Below are 23,830 nucleotides of genomic sequence, written 5' to 3'. Positions count from 1 at the left end.
TTCATGTTTGCGCACAGCATATGCAGCTTAAACAGAATTTAGGGATGTCTGTGTACTGAGTGTTATAAAGTTGTTCCAACATTTTTGCTGTTTAAAACGAAACGACAGATTGTTTACTATCCAAATGCTAGTTCCAGATGCAGGGTGTGTTTTCAAAGACAGAGTAAACCAGTAATTATGTTGTTCTCCGCAAGTGATGCAGCCGCCTATTGAGTTAGTAATGAATTTCACTGTACTCGAGATTCCACCTTATTAAGTGCCAGTTTGTTTTTAGATTTTACAACATCCACTGAAGACGTGAAGACAATGAAATGCGCTGAGATGAGGCTGTGCATATTAAAGGTTAACTCCATCAGCTGTACAAGTTCAGTTTTATTAAGAGGTGTTCTGATCTAATAGTTTGAAACCTGTATCAAAAGGTTTTTAGGACATCTGCACCAACTTTGGCCATTCCCTTTTAGGGATGTTTAGGGGATATTTGCCTATAAAAGACTTGTTAGTACTTATTTTAACTGAACATTAATAGGCAGAAAATTATGCTTTTGGTCATTTGGATTTGTCATGACACCGTTTGTCAAGCAGAGCTTCCTCCAGTTTCCAATACGTGACTAAATCACTTCCTAGTTTGTAAAATAAATTGCTGAAAATATAATGAAAACAAAGAAAAATACTAAATTTAATATAGCATGCTTTGTGTTTGAGACCATCCAAGATGTTTGTAAAACACAGTATAATTCTGTTACTTAGCGCTGATTAAATGTAGTCATCCAATCTTAGCTGATAAATTAAGACTCCACTTACTCTTTTCCAAATTTGGTAACGTCTGACACCAAATAAATAGCATGGTGGTGGCTGAAACAGTAAAGCTTTGATTATACTCTGCTGTGGACACGGACCACGATAGTCGAGTTATTCCTGTTATACTTCTTTGAAGTGTGATTGAAGTCCCCGGCCTGGGGCACATGTGCAGTTGGTGCACCAAAAATTGGCAGGATGTCCACCCTCGCACTCACCATCTGATGATGAAACTGTACTGCATGTGTGTAAATGCAGATAAATAGAAATATGTTTTTGTAATAATGATCAGAGTAACTCCAGATTTCTTCAAGTGCTTTTGAACAAACCGAACAACTCAATTACTCTGATGCGCAGGTGAGTGTCTCCCTGCATTTTGTGCAATTATGTTCTAAAAAAAGACCGCAAGAGTTTTCGTTCTGCCTCGTCGGTTCACGGGGAAAAAGCAAGTGAAACTGACTGAGACTTGTGCAGGGAAGATTTGAAGCCTGAAAGTGCAGGAGAAGGGGAATGAATGACAGATGGAGAGAGGATGAAGAGGGAGAGCGTTGATGAGTTGAGTGATAGAAGGATGAAAGCTTGAAGAGCATGACAGAAAGCTCAGAAAACAGCCTGATAGTGAAGAAGGATGAAGAGAAATGGGAAGAGACCAAAAGAGTGACAGAGGAAGACGAACGGCTGGAGGCAGGACAGCGCTCAGTCTCTCCTTTGCATCCATCAACATCTTGCTTCACACAGGAAATGCTTACAGAGTTTCTCCTTTTATTCGGACCAATCAATAACGCTATCCGCTGTCACATGATGATGCTAAGGCCTGGCATGCAACCACCAAATCTACTTAACCCTAATGAGTAGAGGATTTTCTGAGTGCATTCTCTGCAGCAAGTAAGATTGATAAAGTGAGCCCATATCCAAGTGGCAATGTCACTGACGTCAAAGAGACGGTGGGCTGTTGCTTGGACCACTTACTGCGCTGATGTAAAAAACCTGAGCTGGGTGGAGGATTTATATATTAAACCTAATTCAATTCTACAAAAACGATAAAGGTCAGCTTTTGTTCTGCCTGGTTTCATTTTATTTGAGGCCCCGCAGGATTGGGAGGTCGTGTAAATTAACAGAGCTAGACTTCTGATTACTCAGATCCCACTGTGTCAGCACGCTTCTTCTGAGCTGACTGGCTGATTATGAAGGGTCAATAAATTGATTCAATGAGAATCAAAATAAAACGTCTTGGGAGTAGCTGTAAAGAGGTTAATGTCTAGAGGAGAGAGAGGAAGAGAAGGGGAAAGATGTAAAAACAGGTAACAATGGCTTTCCTCAGTTTTTATGCTTCTTTCATCATTCTCTCGCTCGCTGCGTCCCCTTCATGTCTGCTCCTCTTTCTTTTTCTCTTTTATTATTTTGGCATTTTTATATTTAAAAGTGTCATTTGATGCAAAGGACTCTGGTCCAAAAGGGTCTGCATAAAAGGAGCTTTCAAAGGTGGATGTGACATTTCCTCACTGCAGGGTAAATTATATACATCCTACCTAAGCATGCACACACAGCCACATATGCACACATAAGAAAAAGCAGAACTGATGTGGTGCAGCAGGAAAGCACTCACGTGCATCTCACGGACTTTCATAATTGATGGCGCGGTGGGATCAAAAACAAAAAACATGGCCAAGTGAGCACGAAAACACGCACACACATGTAAATTTACTGTGTTCATTTTTATTTCATGCCGCTATGGATGCACGGTGCATGCTACAGGCAAACACGCACACGGACAGGCGTGCAGTAATGGTGCCGACCTGGTGTTATCAGAGTCAATGGTGTGAAATAGCTTCTCCAGCTCCTCTTCATTCAGCGTGCCATCTGAGAAGAATGCTTGGAACTCATCCAGAGACAGCTTCCCGTCATCTGCAGGAAGTACGACACCATCAAAGCTATGAGGACATTTATTTGTAATTACAAAAACAGTGTTAAATAATAATAAGAGGACGTGTCAGATTAAATAAGCATATAAACTGCAGCCTGTCTGCTGCTTCTAAAGAGGATGATAGGAGATAAAGTGACATTACTGGTCATTACTGCAACCTGCTACAGCTCTGAACTACAATACTGCATAATAATACCTTCATCCCACCTAATCTCTTTATAACAACATTTGTTCCTGATGGCATCTGGAGAGTTTAAATAGTTCCAAGTTATACGGATTAAATTTTAGTGAAGACATTGTTTTTTTTGTCCTGGGATTGACATGTTGCAGCACTGGGGATGACGGAGTTAGCCAGTCACTTGATTGAGAGGATGCTTTGGTCCAGAGTGAAAAATCCCAGCTTATTACTCACCCTGAGGTTAATTTGTCCTGATTAAGTGGATCCTGGGGCATTTTTCTTTAGTGCGATGAAGTGAATAGGGTTTTCCTTTTTATATAAATCTGCACCACCGTTAATATAAATATCATCCCCCAGTGTCTTAGCATGACATTTAACTTTTGATTGTTTTCAGTCTTGCCGTTGCTCTTATTCATAAAGCAGAGCCTAAAAGCCACCATCTGTAAATTCTGACTCAGAGCTTATCTCTGTGACAATAAGCTGAAGCTGGTGGAGATGGTTTTTGTTCAGCTGATAACCATCTCCAAAATCAAACCACTGGTCTCCTCTGCTGACCTGGAGATAGTCATTCAGTCGTTTTTTTCAGTACTTCAGCCCCAGTCAAACTCTTTATCAGATCTTTAACTTGTACTCAAAACAGTCAAAAACAGTCCTGTGTCTGCCCTTTGAAAAATGAAATCACTGCTTGATAATTACTCTGATACTGTTAACCCAAGAGGATCAGTTATCTGTGAATCAACAGCCGTTTAATACCGGTTTGGTTTGCCGTACTGACATCCACGCTCATACATCCTTGGCATGATGACTGCCTTCAGTCCTTTCACAAGCTGCTGTTAAATCAATCCAGCATGCACTTCAGTCTGCTAAAAACCTTCAGATGAATCCTTGCTGTCTGTCTGTGTTGCACTTTGGTAAGCACACAATGGCGATTATGTTTCAAAACCCCAAGGCCTTTTGGGGCTGCACTGATAACCAAAGCACTCAACAATACTGGATTTCTAGCCTTCTTATATAACATCCAATAAAACAAAGTCTAGAAGAAAAAATATGGATAACTTGTGACTCCCGGTCTTTGTAATATTCTGACTAGATGTAAAATTGAAGGATTTAATTTTTTATCCACAAAAACTATCATGTTTTTGTAACGATTTATCCCCAGGTAAGCCTATAGCATCGATTGTTAGCAAAAGAAATAGCTTTATATTCGGTTTTGCAAAGATTTGTTAAAAAAAATTGACAGGAGCATGACTAAGGATGCTCAAGATTTCTGAATTTTAATGAATCCATCCAGTTATCCATCCATCCTCTGCCCCAAGGCATCCTCTTGGTTGCACAATTACCTATGAGGCATCAACTTCTGCCACTTTTATCCCCACCACTTGGTACTATTAGCACCTAATCTACTGTTTGTACAGTAGATTAGATGCTACTGTACAAACAAGAATAGCATAAAAAGTGACGGACTGCTACAGACATCAAAAAGTTCTGTGTGAGAATGTTTCAAAAATGAAATAAAACTTTGATCCAGCGCAACTTAGTAAAATTAGCTGTAAGTGTTGTTTCAACCAGAAGTTGAAATTTATTTAGTTAGTAGGGAATGGTTATTCATGGCATTGGCTCTATTCTGTCTTTGCTTGCTAGTCCTGTATTCCTGACTGTCTCAGCACATGATGCATAGCTATATCAAATATTAATTCCCTTGCCCTCTAAGTGTGTTTGTCCTTGAGTGTGGCTGACTGGATACAGCAGGTTGAGCCACGGGACCACTGCGGAGTACTGGGAAAGCTCAGGGACAGGAGGACTGCAGCCTTATAAAGGGTTGAATTCAAATGTGCTGCTCTTGGCTCTTAAGTCTGCTTCGTCTATTCCCCTTTGCTATTTCTCAGTTTCATGATTAGGGAAGTATGTGTTTATGAATTTCTTATTTTAAATCAAGATGCATCTATTCTTTATTCCCTATTTCATTCTTCTGCCGCTGCTTTTTGTTTGGTTTCTTTTTTTGGCCCTCTTCCACTCCGGCACAGTCAGTTGCACTCCCTGTTAGTCTGTTTTGAGAACCATATGCAGTCTTTTCTTCTGAGTGGTGGTCAAAACTCGAGCCTGTTTCAAACTGTCAAAAAACTCTGCAGCAACTTACACTCTTTCTGGCCCATCTCATGCCTCCTTATGCTTTTCTCCCCATTAAGTCTCTCCATATCTTTCAGCCCTCCTTTTTTCCAGATCCTTGTTAGTGCAACAAAGTAGCCGTTGCCTCTCAGATGTTCTTCCATGTCCATTTCTGCTGCACAAAATGATCGTGAGTAAGAAACGCCTTCACAAATAGCCTTCTTTTGGTGACGCTTGGCATAACCTTTCCACGACAGAAGGCGTGTTTGTTTGAGGCGAACTTCTAAAATGCCACTTCTTGTGTTCATAGTCCCACTCTCCCTGTCCACCAGGGCTCAACTGTGAATTTAGACTCTGTGGTCATGACTATTTCTAACCTGGCCTTCTCTGGTGCAGCAGTGAAGCAGCACAGAAAGCACTGGTGTTTAATTCAGCAGTGACCCAATTTACAGCCAGCTAGCCCACTTAGGAATTCTCCAGTAACACACCGCTCAAGCAAAGCAGATAGTGTGCTAACCCTATTTTCAAAAGCATGAAATACTCCCAAATTACACAGCTAACAAAAAAGCCTACAGCTTCTCTGATTCCTGGCTTATACTGTACCACTGTCAAAGACTCAGATGTGCCTTTTTTGTGTGTTTCACAATAGTCTCTCACACGTGTAACCACTTCCTTGGTCTCCGTTGAGAGTTTAATTTTTTGTATTCCACTAACAGGAAAGTCAAGCACCACAGTCAGCTGCTAAACAGCATCCATGGATCATTTTAGCTGACTCTTGATGCTGCAGTTCACCCAGCAAACCCCACTATAAATAATGTACAACAACCCTGACATCCACTCGCCTCCAAAACCAAGGCAGTCAGCAACAGACGGGTTGATGCAACAGCCAACAGCATTCTGTCTCAACTGCAGATTGGCACAATTTGATGAAATTGCCCATATTTTACGTTCAAATGGTCAACAGAGACAAATCATCCTGATGCAAAGGAAATTACCCAGACTCAGAAAAGTATTCTGAAACAGCAGGGAGGAGATACGGTAAAGGCAAGACATCACTGCGAAACCAAAGTTTGAGTAATTCTTGGATGTGAAATAAATTGTTTTTCAAAGCGGCATGTGTATGCTGCACTGCAAGACGCTGCACGCACGCACGCACGCACGCACGCACGCGCGCTGCCGCGCGCACGCGCACACACACACACACACACACACACACACACACACACACACACAAACAAACAAACAAACACACAGTGTGAATGTGCTCTTAAAACTCCCTCAAGACATTTACTTTTATTACAGGGAGAGAAAGGCCAGGAAAATAAATGTCTGTCATCTTTATAGAGTTCTTAAAGTGCATGAGCTGCAAAATACAGTTCGTTAGTTTTCTGTGTAGCTTGAAGTTTTCCCTTTTTTTTGTTTTTAGCTTTTATTAGGTCAGTTACACTGCTGTGCAAAACTGTTGAGCCACCACTCATTTACATTTTGCTGGAAAATGGGAAATACATGCCATTCAACATCTTTCACTTACTTTGTTCTCCAGTACTGCTTTAACAATTTTACAAACTGGTCTCTGGGGTGGCCAATCCATGACTGATGGTGTTCTACTGTTTGTTTCTTTATATCCAGGTATTCCTTTACTGCATTGCTGTGTTTGAGATTATTGACACACTGAAAAAATTAAGCATCAGATCCTTTCCAGATGGCACTGTATGGAGGATTAAAATCAGACAATATTGCCTTCATAACAATGAAATCCATCTGTGTTACATATAATAGTAACAAAGATAAAAAAAAAAAAAAAAAAACATTACAAATTTGTTCTTCTTCTTAGATGCCTTTTTATGCTTTAGTGGCTTAACAAACGTACAAGGATTGGACTGTAAGTGATTGAAAAAGCCAACATCCAAAGAAAAACTTCAGAAAGCAAACAGTGGTCTTATTGGATAAGACCACTTTTAAAAGAATAAAAAAAATTCTGGCTCCTTGGAAGCAAAATGCAAAGAAATGAAGGGTAGGATAAGACCTTTATCGACTGTATGTCCTTTCCTAGCTAGGAATTTCATATTCTCAGAAAGAGTTTTCCACTACTGGAACAAACTTACTCAAGTATTCCACGTTAATCAACATTTGGACAGGGAGGACATAATTTGACAACTTTATTGGACATTCAAGACCATTACTGGAGGATGTTTCTTCCAGGTTCTCATAAATCTATAACATTTAGTGACATCATATTACTTTTGTAGAACATCCACCAGGATAAAGGAGCTTGCCTTTATAGTCCAAGAATGTTCCCGGTCATTGTGGTGGCATCATCTTTCTGGATGTTTCAGCAACAATTTGAAGATAGGTCTTACAAGATATCTTGGCTGAAGACTCACAAACCTTGCCATATAATAACAATGAAAAAAACAATGAATGTTTCATTTTGGTTATTTTATGGTCATGTTGCAACACTGCATAGATAACTTCCGGGATAGACGGGTCATAAGATCTCATTATTCAAGCTGCACAGACTTGTGTTTGGGAGTGAAATTTCAATATGTTAATTAAGTACCAAGGTCCTGTACATTAGCAATACAGCATGTTGTGTTAGTGCAAAATTAATTAAAAAAGGCTTCAAATTGCATTCAAAAAGCACTCAAGGGAATATGGCAAACATTGTCTAAGCTGCAGTGGGTGGCTTTATATGTAGGTGGACCCAACTTTCCCTGGGAAGTGTGTGATAGTATACACAAACAAATGTAAATGAGGGAAACAGTGCCTAGTATAGAAATACTGCAAGTCCAGCACCAATATAAAATACACATCAACACACAAGTTTCCTGGGGGGCAATTAAAGAACGAACACACTAATTGGCAAAAGGCCTTAGACATAGCTGAAGACTCTAGAAATACTAGCCAGAGCAAACTTAATTCTTGGAGCAAATTCACAGCAATAACATAACGATGCTTGAAGGTATAGCAAGTCTCTCCAGTAACATTAGAATCATAGCTTTTGAATAAAATCAGATGCTCATTTACAGATTAATAGTTATAATATATTTTGTCTGAAAATTGTTTCACAAACACAGAAACAGGATGTTTAAAATCCCAATATCACATTTTTAATCCAGACAATCATTTTTAGGTGTAGATTTTGAACTGGGCATATTTTCCTCATGGCTCTCACAGTATTTGCTATAAACTGAAGTGATCTTCATAACCATTAGCAGTTGTACTAATGGTCATGGTCAAATTAAAGGTAATTTGTACACAACAGTAAATACAATCAACAGCAAATAATGAAGACATACGAGAGTGAGGAGAAACAGAAGTGCAGTTATTGATTGCAATGACCACAAGCAGTGCTCTGATTGTTTTTTTTCCCTAACCTTCAAATTCACTTTCTCTGTCTCTGAGTGGTATTTCGGTACAGAGTGCATCTTGTACAGGTGAAGGGAACAAACAGGGGAGAAGCTCTGATGAAGTAAAGTGAGTTATTTGTAGTTTGATGGAAAATGTGGGTCTAACAAATCCTACTGAAGACACATCTATTAACACCTAAGACTAAATGCACAGCAAATATGGAGTAATGCTGAGTAAATGTTAATCTTTTTTAACTAAATTATCGCTCTCCAGTAAATTAACATCAAAAGATGTTCATAAGTTTTAAGCATAATCACTGCTTCCAATCAAATGAAATGTTAAATAATAAGTGTGATCTCTGAAAAGAGATGACTCATGTACCTGAATGACTTAAGGCCGACATCAATTACAGTGAAGACACTGTAATAATACACATGCTGCTAAAGCTCCTTTCCCCCACTTGCCTGTACTGATGAAGGATATACAGGCAGACATCCACATATAAGTCTAACTGTTAAACACCACAGTCTGTGAGGCTACAGAGGTTTGTCTAACCCTCTCTGGTGAGTAATATCAGGTCACCCCGGTGGACTGTGTTATCTCCTTTGCTGTTCACCCTCTACACTTCAGAGTTCAAGTCCAACTCATCCTGTCATCGGCCGACATTCTCAGAGGAGATTGTGAGCTGTGTCGGGAGGGTTGGCTCTCAGAGGACTACTGGTGCCTGCTTCTTGTGGAAGTGGTGTACAAGAAGCTACACCTGAATTTGGCGAAGACAGAGGAGATCAAGGTGGACTTGAGAATCAAGAAGGACGCCTTAGTCAGCAGGTCAGCATCAGTGGGACTGACTTAAAGATTATTAAATCGTAAGTATCTGGGGATTGATCTGAAGGCAAAGACTTCATCAACACCAATACAAGGGCTTAAGCCAGAAACATTATAAACACACATAAAGTATAAAAAGAATCCTGAATAAAAAACTATCGGAGTAGTTCACAACAGAAAAGATGGTGGCTTCTACAGATAAGAAGAAATTCACGTTTCTGAATTGACGAACAGCGACGAGATCCAATAGAAGATGAATGAGAATAATTTGGAATTCTTTGTGTAATGAAATCCTAATTTAGCAGATTCCAAGAATCAAAATATGGAATCAGGTCTATTTTAAGCTTCATTGTTACTGTTATTTCACGCAAGAAGGGAAATTAGCCCGTTTTTAAAACATTATAGGTTTATTTACTCGAGGTAAGATACCGTACAACCCAGAATATATTTATCAAATGGGAAAAGAGAAGGCACGGGGTAATATGACACGAGGAATAAAGCACATGTATTTGTAAGTTTGTCTGTTTCGAGCAGAGTCCAGATACACACCTAACAGCATATTCAACACCACCACTCAGTACAGGTTGACTGTATTCGTCATGCTTCCTTGAGTAAATTATCCTCCCATTTGCTTTGCTCCACTCTGGTTGTTATTCGCACAAACACAACGACCTGTACCGCTTATATAACACTTAAATTATGGAAATCTTTCTCTCACACACTCTCACACACACCATTGAAAGTTTAAGGGTCAAAATCAGAATGAGGACACAAGTAGAGAGCTTGCTTTTGTTTTCTCAGTATTTTCTGTTATATTTGTTTGGATGTTTTCAGTGTGACTCAGACCTACGTAAGGAGCTAATTGCAAATTCATCCACTTTTACTGACTATTGTTAAATAATTTGCTACAAATGTTAAATCTCAAATCTGTTTGTCAGTGGCTATATAATGGGAATACTCAGCTCTCCACACTTGTGATGTGACGCAGACTGAATGAAACCCTCGTTCATTTATTATAATGCCGGTGGGGTGTTACTGTGGTCCTGATGAGGGCACATAAATAGGCTGGCATTTAGAAACCACTTCTTTCATCAAACTTCTTCATTTTGAAAATACCACAAAGGAAACCATGGAACTAAAGCTCTCTTTGTTCAGCCAAACATGGAGAAATGCAAATCTACATAACATCCAGAGCCACAAATTACAGGTGGTGAAAATGTCACCTGCGAAAGCTGTCATTTCCAGGCTGTCTCACAGTAGTGCAATCACTCAAGATTAAATCACAATTTGTTTCACCTTTATAAACAAAGCACTGAACTCTTATTAGAAGAATGATCAATTTGATTTGATCGCAGACCAACCAACAAGAATTAAAAGTCTTGATAAAACTGCAACTGTCATTGCTGATTTTGATCACTTTGTTTACTTTTATATTTTAGAGCCTGGATGAAATCCAGTATTAAGACTTTAAACTGCTAAACTCTAGTAAGGCTACAGGAAAACCAACAAAAAAAAAGGTTTAATTCATTTAAATGTTTATTGATGGGGGCATGAATTACACAAATCAATAACTACATAGATAAAGCAGAATAACAAAAACAACAAATTTGAACACAGCTTAAATTGCCCAAAAGGTTGATTCCAAGTTACTCTTCAGTCAGTCCCCAGACTGAAGAAGTCACTTGGATGAGTGACTTAAGGTTCCTCCCACTGAAAACGCTACGTCCAGATGAACAGAAACAACTTTTTCCGTACCTGGATGGCGTCTGTGTGGGTTTTCCTATCACAGTCCAAACTCTTGATTCATGTTCATGTTGCAGATGTAAATAAAGTAGCAGTTCAGAATCTAGCCTGAGCTACAGAAGAGAACTCAGCATAGATGGAATATTTTTGTTTCTTTGGTTGTTTTTTTTAACTGGTTTTGTTTTTTTTGAGCTCAGCAGATATGTGCAGTTCCTCACAAAATGTGTCTGCTAGCTAAATAGTATATCTGCTGTATTATCCAGGGAGAGGAAAAACACTTTAATGTAAAATACTCTCAGAGATGGCAAAAAATGTGAGATACACAGGACAGGAGTGGGAGATTATAAACATTTTACTGGGTAAGTACTGGTCAGCAAGTGAAATTTTACAAATTGGAAATTTAAATCTTACATATCATGTCCTTGTTTATTTGAGTATTTTTTAAACGACATATTAGATCTATAAAAGATTTCTGAAATTCTGTTTTTGTAAAACATCTCATTTTCTTCTTGTTCAAAGGTTGCATCAGAATATTAGCCAGTTTGGTGCAGTTGGTTTAGAACACTGTGGACAGGTTGACAGTATTGCTCTGTGCTGGACGGGTGCAGAGTGTGTGGTGTTTATGGTCAATGGTAGGTTACGTCTAAGGTAGCAGAACAATTTAAATTTAATGTGAATTCTGAATTCTGCTTTTTCACACTAACTTTAAGTGTCTAGGGGTTAGAAAGCAGCTGTGATAGCTCGTGTTAGCATCCGCTTATATATCTCACTGAATTCAACTCACTACCGACACATATGAGCTGACTGCAGTCTGCACACCAAAAAAAATTAAATATACTAAGACTCACAAAACAAATTATCATGTGCCTTATTTCCAGGTGATTCTTCTCCCTATAAGCTGTACCACTAGACCTGATCATACGGTTCCCCAGACTGCCAAATCCCACTTTAATCCCTGGTTAATTGGTGACTATAAATCAGATGTGATAGATAAAGATCTTAGAGTGCTTAGAAACCAGTGGTTGGTAAATGTTTCAAGCGTTTTGAGTGCCGAGTAAAGTAGAAAAGCAAGATACAAATGCCAGTCCATTAATGTGACTTATTATTGAATTACTATGACTATTGTTCAGCTTGCTATAGTTGCCCTGACATTTTGTCACTTCTAAGCAGCATTATTGACAGCTATGTAGTATTCTGTTTGTTAAGCCCTGAAATGTATGAATCTGTTACTCATAGTGGACATCCCTCAGTCTCATTGTGGATGACTGCCTGTAACACATGCTTGTGTTCAGATCTCAGATTCATTTGTGCAGATATGCTTAGAGGGCTGACAGATGTTTTTAAAGGCAGTAAGAAAAAGAAAGTTGTAGACAGAAAAGAGAAGTGATAAGAGGATGACCAATTACATCGCAAAGTAGGTGTCAGAAAGGATCAGATGCAGCCACTTCTACAGCCCAGTGTAAAAAGTGTGTTTGTGTGTGTGAGGTGCGACATACACTCTTCCAGAATCGGGCAGCTTCACTGATTTGGCCACAGAAACCGAGATCAAGTATGCAACTCAGGTTAAAGTTCATTCTTTAATGAGCGCGTCACAGTAACCAGCACAGTAACACTTATACAGACCTTTGCTTTTTTTATGTTCTTTTAATTTAGAGCTATTTTCACCATCCAGCTACTACGGCAGATCCCTTCGAATCTTGGCTTAAAAAAAACAAAAATACAAAAGAACTTCCCCCTGTCTTCTGCTCTCACTGAGAGAGAGAAACTAATCTTTTATTACTCTGGAGTAATAAAAGCTTTTTTGCATCAGCAAGTGGAGCGTGTGTTTGAATAGCGCAGAGGGAGGCCGTGTCTTCTGGACCGCCAGAACAGAACCAGAAAGGGTTGAGGGTGAACATTCTTGGGCAAAGGAGTCGGGGTTTACTACACGAGACATTCACTGCTACAGACGTCGAGTGCTTGCTCGTGTTAGAAAGAAAGAGGACGAAATAAAAGGGGAGAGTGAGGGGACGGTCAGAGCGGTGGACCTACTGCGCTAACTGCTCTCTCTTTTCATAGTGTAGAATAAAGAGAAGCAATTAGCACTTCCTTCTTCCTGCTGGGCTCCACATCCTGCACACAGCAGCAACATACTGAGGAGGAAGAGAAAATGAACATGCCTTCCCCGCTCTTCCCTTCAGAGACACACACACACACATCTCTGCTCATCTCTTTCCTTTAATTTAATTGTGTTATTTTACAGAAGACAGTTGGTCTTGCTTTCCTCTCCGCAGTCTCTCTTTCCTCTACTCTTTTTGCTGTTTATCATTATTTTTAGGGAGCTGTATGATGGGTTGTCATAGCAACAAGAAGAGGGGGAATTGACCCTCCTTTCAGGATATCACCATCGCCTTCTCTCCCTGTATGCCATTAACACACGCACACACTTTCCCCCTTCATTTCTTTCTTATCTTCCTCTCCTGCTCTGATAACACAGGCTCCTCTTCATTTAACCATTTCTTATCCTTTTTTTCCCCTCTCGCTGTCTTCATCCGGTATCATCTTCTTTGTCAGGGAAAGTTAGATTTCTATGAGCTGGTATTTCCTGCACATTTCCATTACGTAGAGAAAAGTGTGTCTGGGGTGGGAGTGTGTGCATGAGTGTGTGTGTGTGTGTATGTGTGTGGCTGCCAGTGAGCTGCTTCATCTGATAGATGGGGAACAGGAGTGATTTTCACTGAGCTGTCAGATCTTGTCCTTTCTCCCTATCCATCACCACAGCCCACCTGCAACACAGACACACACTCTCTCTAATAGTTTGGCAGGACACTTAGCGTTCACTCAAGTTTTTAAAAAAAGTAACAGTGGTGTCTTACTTTCCAACCAATCAGCTTCTCTGCTGAAGTATCCTTTAGCAAAATAACTGGATTAAAGGAGGAAACGCTTATTGACCGGTGTGATTCAGTAGTATCTAACCGGTGGTTGCCATTGAGTGACAGACAACGACTAAATATTAATGATTAATGTTCAGATTAACAGCCACATCCTGGGTATCATCCGAATATTCTTTTACAAAGTCCGGCCAACCCTGTTCATTTTGGGCCAGAAGAAAACCCTCACACCGGGGAGCATGACTGCAAGATCATTTTAACACTGCTCTGCAAACTGGGTCATCAGCTGCAGACTTACACTGAACACAGTGTGCTAACTGTAACAGCACTCAACCTTATTTGGTCTAAAAGTGTCATTTAAAAAATTAGAGGAACACTTCATGCACATTTCTAATGAAATAAATAAAATGTATATCAGTATTTGTGATCAATTTAACATGATTGAAACAATAAATAATTTGGAATAAGAAAGAAAAATGGTGAGTGCTTTTGAAGCTCGTGGTTGTGAAAAAATAGAAAAATCTTTCACCCTTCTCTCTCACTCTTGTTTTCGGAGGTCTCACATCTTCAAGGTACTGTATGTGTGCAAAAGCAGACCTGTCAGGGACTATCTCATCCATTACGTGTGATATAGTCCTGAAAGGCTCCCTAGAAATAGCAAAGGAAGTAGCTGTATGGTAGAGATGTTAACCAGTTGTAAATTTGCCACATCAGCCAGTTGGTCCTGAAGCATCAAACCACTTCTCCTGCAAAACTGAACAAGTGCAAACTTGCGCTTAGTTAAGGTGAGTCTTTACATTTTTTCGTACAGCTGAGCCTTTTTCATTTGTGGAATGACTTTGGTGAGTTCTTGCAATTAAAGGAGCAGTCAGTAGTTTGGTTTTTTTTCAGATTATTTAATAATAAAAAAACCTCATAAATAGCATTACAGTACTCATAAATAAACATTGATTGGTGCGTAATTACATCTTCCAGCAATTTAATGCATTCTTATAAATAATTTAAAAATTAATCAGTGGCAGAGATGGACATCTCTGTTCCATCTAATTGCATTTTACATATGTGGCAGATACGTAGTACGCCAAAGGGAAAGAAGAGAACTTGTAGGCATTTGTGCGTTGTGGAGGCAAACTTTAAGTCGTTCCTGCACTTTCAGATTCAATATATGACGGATCAACTCTATGTTTGATCATCTAAGAGGGGGTCCCCTTCATTAAAGAGGCAAAAACTTCGGGATAAAAGGAGTAAATACTGTAACAATAGTCTTTCCCACATGGGATGAGTTGCATGGAAAGAAGGATTTTAAAAGTAACAAAGTCACCTCCTTTCTGCTCAACAGAACTAACTACTAACATGCCAATTCACACATGTCATATTCCTATTAAGACAATGTTTGTCCTACAGTGGCCACAGTAGCTACGATTGTGCACTTGAATTAGAAAAGGTAAAATTTTTTAGATGACTGCAATCTGCAATCTAGCAGTGATATTTTCCACACTGTGCTTTTAAAATCTAAGATATGTTAATGTTAACAATGAGACTGAAACATGTTTTGATGTGTTAACAACATGAGCTCATAAAAATCATTAAGCTACCTGTTTATTGTATTTTCATCTCTGCAAGCTGATTTTTTATGACCTCATCGAATGAAAAAAGGTCACAATCACCCTCACAGCTTTCTGATAACTATGGGCAACACATCTGACAATAAAGAGCTCTAATCACTGCTGTGGTTGAAGGCACCTGTCCAGCCCTGACAATAATATAAATACATTTCTACTTAAAGAGAGCCACGGTAAGACGCTGTAAGATCAGCTATGATATATTCATCCGCTTTGTCGGAGCATCTAGTAAGGGCTTCATGTAAATACAAATCAGTTAAAGCATCACTGTCTTCTCAGTTCTTAATAAAAGAGAGATGTAGGTCATAATTTGTCTTAATGAGAGGGATATAATCCTCTCTGCATCTCTCAGGTGACAGATGATTCCCAGGTGGAAACGATACACTGTCTGACTGAAGAGATGAGTTGCAGCAGATGATCAGTCACTCTTATCTATTTTCTGTCTCAGCAGAGAGTGGAATGACGTGTAATCATCATCAGTCTGCTGGTTGAACATAATGTTATTATTAGATGAGTGTGGCTGCACACAATGTAATGGGTGCAACAACGTGGAGACGTGGAGTAGGTGTGTGTGCAGTTCAGGAGTAACCGTGTGTGTTTGGGGGGGGGGGGTCTATCCTAATGATGAGTAATCCTAGGTGATGGCAGATAATAGCAGCATGTCAGTGCACAAGTGAAGATGATGCATTCAGATGCCTACCTCCTCTGTAGATCCTACCATCTGAAACCCACTGGCAGCCTCTTCTGCTGCAATCAGCCCTCTGGGGAGGCCTCATTTACACAAATGGTGTTTTATGGTTCCTGTTACAGCAAGATATGCTACTTCACCAGGCAGTAATTGACTACCATTGCCCACAATGGTGCTTTTTTTAATGCAGTGTGATGGTGTTTAATGACAGATAATAGAATGTCAGTACACTAAACAAGGTCACTTCTGCGCGTCGCATTGGCCCCTTTGTTGTTGCTGTTATCACTCGGCACCCTGTTGCTACGGCAGATTAACGAGCTTTCCAGGAAAGCTATTTATATTGTGTTAATCTATAGACCGATTTGTTCTCATTACAAGCATCAAAGCCTCTTCTTTTATTCAAAATGAAATGCTGCAGCTAGCTACTGTCACCGAACACACTGCATTACTTTGTTTGTGCACTTTTTGAGTCATAGCTGGAGAGCTATGTGCACACTAAAACCCTCCAACTGACATGAATTTGCAGAAGTAGAGGCTACATGACAACAAAACTGACTTGAGGACTTGGAGAGCTTTATGAACATCACCACTTTAGCTCTTGTGTGCTTAGAAGTGACCAAATTTGGATGAGAGGGTTATCAGCTAGCTCGGTTAGACAGGTGTTTATTAAATAAGAGTTTTTTATTAATAGTGAATCAAATTCAGGCAATCAATTCAGTTGAATTCAACTCCATTTTTTGAGTTAAATTGAGTATAGCACCAAATCACAACAACAGTCACCCCAATTGCCATGTAAGACTCAAGTTAAACATCAAATAATGAAATATGGTGTCAAATTATCATAAAATGTTAACACACGTATATATAATTTACACTAAAAGAGTCTTTAGCATTGATTTAAAAGAAGAAACTGACACATTGTGCGCGTATATAAAAAACAGTAAACTGTAAAATTATATATTTATATGCATATAAATTTGAGTACACACATCTTGGATTGCCACACAACAGGCCATGTTCTTTTTCAGATGATTGCATTAAAAATGCTCCAAAAAGATTACATGAAAATCTGTCACCCATAGCTGCCAGACCATGCCGAAACAACACGGTGCAGGAACGCTGTGGGACAAGTACAAAACAAAATAAAGGAACCGCTTCCATCAATCCAACTATGTAGGTGGAGTTGTTTGATTGCCAACTGAGGGGATCCAGAGCCAAACACTACAACTTATACCAAGAGTTGTTCAACATCAAACATAGCGGAACAATGTTAAAAGAGCTCCAACCACAACAGCAGGCCTCCTCATTACTGGGCACAGTTGTCAGCTCAACAGACTAAATCCAGGTTACAGTCAGAGGGAGACATTTCAAACAGATGTTTGGGGCTGCAGAGGAAGATCCACAACTGTTGTGATTATACCTGAGGGAATGGGACAGCAGTTTAGATAAACAGACTCAAATGGCCAGTACCTGTCATCATGGCCTCCTTTGAGTCATAATTAACAGAGTTGTATATCTGAAAGGCAGATAACAGAGCAGCAGAAGAGTGGAGAGTTAAGAATGGAGGGAAGCTCCACTGAATGTGAACAAAAGACAGGGAAAAAGTAAAGAGGAGTTAGAGCGAAAGCCTTGGCGTGGTGGAGAAATCATAAAACCTCCTATAGTTTAGGCTTTCCTATCCCTCTGTTCTACACATCCATCTTTTCCTTTTCCCTTTTTTCTGTCACCAACTTTTCACACTCTCCTCTCTCTTAGAGCCCTACACATGAAAAACTCCTCTTTTGAATTCTACATGAAAAGACAATATTTCAGTTTTACACCACACACCACTGTTTCTCTTGCTCACCGAAGGTGCCATCTTCATAAAAGAGAGGATAAGAGAAGAGAGTGGAAGGAAAAGAGACGTCATTTTCAGTCAGCGAGCGTTTCCGATCGGCTAAAGGAGGATGCGAGGCTTCTAGGCAGACGGTTAACAAGGCACGTATAGAGTTAACGATACTAAAGCTACTCTGTGAGATTTTCTGAAGCCTACCAAAGCCTAGCAAACAGATTTAGGGGTGCAAAGTGTTAAATCAGAAGAAGAATGAAACCTTACACTCAAAAATATAGAAAAGCAACTGAAGCTCTGCAGGGCATTTCAGGCTTTAGTAGAGGGACCGATTTAGATCACACCACATGGCAGACAATCTTCATCTGACCCCTTTAATTCTAAATACCACTTTCTTTATTAGAATAAGTGCATATATAATTGCTTCTGTTGCCAGTGGGTCATTTGACAAGCTGTCACATCGTCACTTAATGCAGCGCACAGACTCAGCTTTAGCCTTGAGTTTGCAGATCAGCGGCAGAGGATCAAGTGTATGTCGCGTGTTGTGGCAGCTGTATATAAGCTGTCAGCTGAAATGGGATTCATGGCCTTTAACCTGAGTTACTGGAGGCTATCCCAGATTATAATATTTCTGGTTGCAGAAAAATAATAGGCTGGTCTTCACTGCTGACACTCAGAGAGAGAAAGCCTTATTCAATCTGGAGCTCACATATTCGATATGTGAGGCGACATTGCAAAACCAATGAGCAGTTTCTCTCAGACTTAGTGTACTATTGGCTGAAGAACACTTCTGTGGGTGATGTGAAGTGATGTGGGTGTATGTTGGTAGGTAACAGATGTTGTAGTAGATGCCAGCTGTGAGGCGAATACTAAATGCAACTCGACAGTAAATCAGTGAAGTGCGCCGCTAATATGAGAGCAGCTGTGAGTTTAGGGCAGAAGTCTCGCTGCAGGTGTGAAAAGGGGTAAATCAGAAACGATGGTAACAATGAGAGTAAAAAAAATGGGCAGACAGCTTTACCAAATACAGACAAATTGCATAGTGTAGGCCAGAGTCATACGGGTGTGTTGGTCAAATAGCTCCATATACTGCACACAGATTCTAAAAACTGCAACGAAGTCCTGCTAAAAGTTTTCAGCCATAACTATAGCATAGTTATGGGCCTAAGGCAGCTTCCTATGATAATCTCAGGCCTATTTCTTGAGTCCACTTTGACACTTGGACAAATTGGTTTCTTTATCTATTTAACCATGTACAAAAAAAACAACTGTTAATGACTTATTAAGCTTTGAATCACACTTGCTTTAGCAGCATACTGTATATAACAGAAATAGATGGACTTCTGTGAGTGTTAAACTAACACATATTTGATCATTTTACCAAGTATGCTGCCGTGCTGTATATTGAAGGCTACAGTGAGTGCTGATGTGAGGCAGCTTTTGCTTACTAACTCTGGTCAGATATATATATAACCTCACTAAACTTTTGGCTTTTCTATTGATTGTTGGACAGTAGATCAGCAAAATCATTGCATCTTTTATGAGGCTGGGTGCAAAGATCATCTGCCCCAAATTTGTGGCCTAAAATGTTTTTCTCTGCCATTAAATCACAAGCAAAACTTACAAAGCAAAACATTCAGGGTCACAGGAAACTTTGGAATTTGCTTTTTCCATTTAATGCAATTACGAGTCATTTGTAAAACTAAAGCATATGGTTCATAGGTCACGTGCACAAAATTCAACTTCCAAATGGCAATGCAGTGCTTGAGGCACAGATACCAAAACCTAATGTGCATTTCCTTCTAAAAGTCCACCTGGTAGTTTTTTCATGCAGGGAGGAGGTGGCACAGGCCCTCCTGATATTTAATTGCCCACAAGCTCCTAGTCTTCCCCTGGTTAACAGGCACGCATAAGACAATGAAATCACAGCCTATTGAGTGGAGGTAATTAGCATGTGAGGTTGTTGGAAATTCTCCTCATTTTGCAGGACTTATTAAAAACTTACTGGACAAACTGAACTACCAGTCCTGAAGGTGGTGTTATTACAATTCATCCCGAGGTGACTGCCAGCTTCATAGAGACAGCAGAGGAAACATCAGGGGATCACCAAATTCAGGAACATCAATATTTTGCAGTGTTAACTATTTAAGTCAAAGTGACAAACTGACTAACAGCTCTCAGAAAAGAGCATTTCTTCACTCTGCTCAGCGTGTCCTCAGGTGGCAGGCGACACCTGAGTGAAAATTAGAAACTGAAGGCCAGCAGCTGCAGAGGAATGTCTTGGGGGAAGACGGGGAGAGAGGGGTGTTAACTTTGGTGTCATAGCAACAGCAGACCATAAAGCCGCTTGGGAAGAGAACAGAGGGATGCTGTAACCAGGGGCAACTGAGTGCTAACTAGGGTTGCTGTATCCTCGATGTAAGCAGAGGTACACCACTTGCTGGGTGCTTTATTACAGAATGCTAAGAGGGCAGAGAACCTGTCACAAGGCTCTCATTAGTTAGCTGCTGGATTTCCATGTAAATGCATATGTACCATTTGCTTTTTCACTTGTGATAAACATACAGAAATGTTTATTGATCTTTAAGTTTAGTTCACAACAACTGTACAGATTGACCCACTGCACTTATTACAGTGTGATGAGAATATAAAGCAAAGTTCTGTGACCCCAAATAATCAGTGAAAGAAAGCTTTAGGCACAGTTATTATACTGACAAACACACCCTGCAAGGTCACAGTGTTAATTATGCGGCATGTAAATGTCATATCTTTAGCACCCCTGGTGCTTTAAGGCACATCACGGAAAACCCCCGCTCTTCCAAAACCACATACTCACACATAGATGGTGTGCACACTGACCAGAGTACACACAACCTCTCCTCAATGGCAGCTTCCAACTGTTGCTCATTAGGAGAGCAGAAGTCACAAATTAGCAGCCACTGAGAAACTCTCCCAATATGAAGTGAAGCTCGTTGGAGAACTAAGACAGCGCAGCTTGTCTTTTGATCATGAGCACTGCCAATCATCCATCGTAGCTGTGCTCACCATGGCAACCCGACTGCTTTTTGATGATGAGGCGCCTTACTTTTCAAGCACTGTGACAGCTGCTTCCTCTGCTTCTGATGGTATAATCCAGCAACAAAGGCTATCCTGGCAAGATAATACAATGCCAGATTTTAGATTACCTTTCCTGTTAAAATCCAGGACATGACCCTGAGGCTTGGACTCCAACTCTTGGAAACTTCAGTCACAAGAGGGAAAACAAGGGTTGAAGATGTTCAACACTACTGCAATAAAATCATGTGCAATGTGTGAATGTTGCCTTTGAAACGGGGACCATGTCTGCAACCACTTGCAGTCAGCTGTCTGACTTTGGTGATGGTGATAAAATTACAATAAGTTAGAGTTAGTCTGTTATCGGTTTGTGACTGACTTGGTCAAGTTGGCACTGACATGTATTACATCTATTGTGACAACACAGCAATTAACTGTGATAAAACTCCATACAGAAAAACACACATTATAATAAGAAATTTTCATCAGGTAGTTACTTCTAGAGTCCAGCCAAATATTTCATAGAAAACCTGCCACGAACAGTGACGCAGTTTCTTTAGATCCAAAATGGTACATAAAGTAGACAGCGGTTTTTTGCAAATCTTCACCAATCAATGTGAGAGTGTTCACAAGTCAGTCTAAGTCAGACTGCGACTGTTTAGAGACAGGATGCGTCCTACCAGGCAACTTATTGATTCACCTTGGAAGGCAATTGCAACAACTACATGTAATTGGAAAAAAATTTGAATGCAATCAACGGGCAACCACCGATTTTTCCTAGTCACAAATTTTTATGTTTGACTGTCCACGGAGCTGTACAGCCAGTGCAAACACTGCACATTGCATGTGTGTTGTTAAGTGGGGCTGATAGGCTTAATAATTAAACTTCATTAAATCAGACTTTGCTTTCATCCCAGTAAATAACAGTAGTTAGTCCAGTCAATGACATGTTGTGCACAGGGTGGGATATGGAAGCCTCCTCAGCCACAATCAGAATAAAACATCTTTAATCCTGGTGGGTGCTCAACATAAAAACCCTGAGACTCTACATAGGCTGCGAGCTGCCAATTCATTGAAGAAAAACATAACACTCTTTTCTTCACGCATCCTATTCCACATGGGAATTACATACAAACCAGCGCATACACAATCACTCGGTGTAATCTGTTTGTGCATATTCTCAGGAGGAGCTTTGTTAGTGCACGTGTGTCGGAGGGAGAGCGTGGTTGAAAAGGTCACATCAGTAAATCAATGATTGCTTCTCATACCTCCGGCACTTAAACAGAGACTCAAGTTTGACTGATTAAAGGCTTTGCGGTGTTCCTGATTACTCATAATTTCCCTGGCCTTTGGTTTTAGTTTTTTCTTACTATTTCTTGTAACATCAATCAATAATCCAAGGTGATCAGAGAAAGTCAGCATTTTATAGAGAATAGGAAATGATCAATAAATAAATTAAGGTTTATACAGTTTAACTACACTTAAAGTTGATGCAATATCAAAATCCAGTCTGTGGTTTAGATTGGTTTGGCAGGGACCTATTATGCCTTTTTAGACTTTCTGTCATTTATATAATGTGTTAATGCAGGATGTTTCTATTAAACACAGTCAAGTTTCAAATAATGAGGTCAGTATATAATCTCTCTGAGCCAAAAGCTCAGACTTCAGACTGCTTTAAAAAACACTTGCTTTAAACATACTCTTCTTCTCTTGGTTCTGTATGATATGAATGAGAGAACTCTGATATGGTCATCTCAGACACACAGCTTTGGCTGTGAGGACAGAAACCCGATCCAACTGCTGTTCAAACCCTGGGTTTGAGAGGGGCACCCAATCACAGGAAAGGGGACTTAAACTGAGGGAAATTAAAAATGACTTGTTTCAGATAAAAAGGGAGGAACTGAAGAACTGAGGGTCTGCATCAGGAAGCAAGAGAGACAAATATTTTTTGGAAATGCAAATCATGCAAAGCTACTCTAGCAGACTTTAGCTCAGTTGCTGCCTGCCCTTCCTTTTGTTTGTTAGCTCCCTATATCAGATCAGGTAATTAAGGAAGGATCTAGAGGGGAAAAGAAAAGTAGAACAGACATAATTACACATCCATCATCAGGTGCTGGATGATACGCTATCTCAGAGTAAAGCAGAAGGAGGGATAGTGAAAGATAAGTCGAGACGGCTCAGTAACACCAAGGGGAAGGACCAGGGGTGAGACTAGAAAGGCGAATTCCCACTTATCCTGCAGGCAGCTTAGCTTTGTTTTAGCAACGCTGCCAAATGTAGCTCAGCCAGGGAGCCCTGCCAGAAAAACACAAAGGCCCAGTTTTAAAAGCCTTGGTGCGAAAAGGTGGAAGGAAGAGAAAAAAAGAAGAGAAGGAGTCACCTGAAGGTCAAGGAGAAAAAAGAAGAAGAGAAATATAACTCATAACTCTGTATCTGGAAAAGATTTTTTTTTTTGGATCAAATGGTGGCAAAAAGAAACACACATGACCTATAAAGGGATGAATACAGGATTTTTACTTTGTTCTGGTATCATCAGAGGCCGGGTGTGATCTCAAATGGTGCAATATTATACATGAATATTGTCCAAAACAGGCTTAATCCAAGATTATATAGTTCATTTGAACAGGAAGAGGGGAGTTTTTTCCTATACCTTTTTGGAAATAGGTATAGGAAAAGCTTAAACACTGGCTCAAACAAATTGAAGGCACATGACAGAATCCCCATGCTCTTGGTGCCCATACTCTCTAACAGAGTTTCACTAGCTGGGACCACATCCTAAGTTACGATGAGCGATGATGGATGAGAGACCATGAACTGGTACTGCGGTTTGAGGAAGGCCTCGAAGG

The 23,830-nt window shown here is 40.0% G+C and overlaps 1 protein-coding gene across 2 annotated transcripts in view; it reads right to left on the bottom strand.

Moving 5' to 3' along the window:
• Window positions 1-23,830, bottom strand: part of necab2 (N-terminal EF-hand calcium binding protein 2) — a 157,171-nt gene that overhangs the window by 91,564 nt on the left and 41,777 nt on the right. For both annotated transcript variants that reach the window (XM_039614492.1, XM_031734289.2), the window contains one exon: window positions 2,592-2,700. In XM_039614492.1, coding sequence (XP_039470426.1) covers window positions 2,592-2,700 — 109 coding nt within the window. The remainder of the gene's footprint in view (window positions 1-2,591; window positions 2,701-23,830) is intronic.

Source organism: Oreochromis aureus, linkage group 7 (assembly GCF_013358895.1).
Source record: "Oreochromis aureus strain Israel breed Guangdong linkage group 7, ZZ_aureus, whole genome shotgun sequence".
Taxonomy (NCBI): domain Eukaryota; kingdom Metazoa; phylum Chordata; class Actinopteri; order Cichliformes; family Cichlidae; genus Oreochromis; species Oreochromis aureus.
Note: the sequence above shows the minus strand (reverse complement) of the source record. Positions and strands in the feature narration are given on the sequence as shown.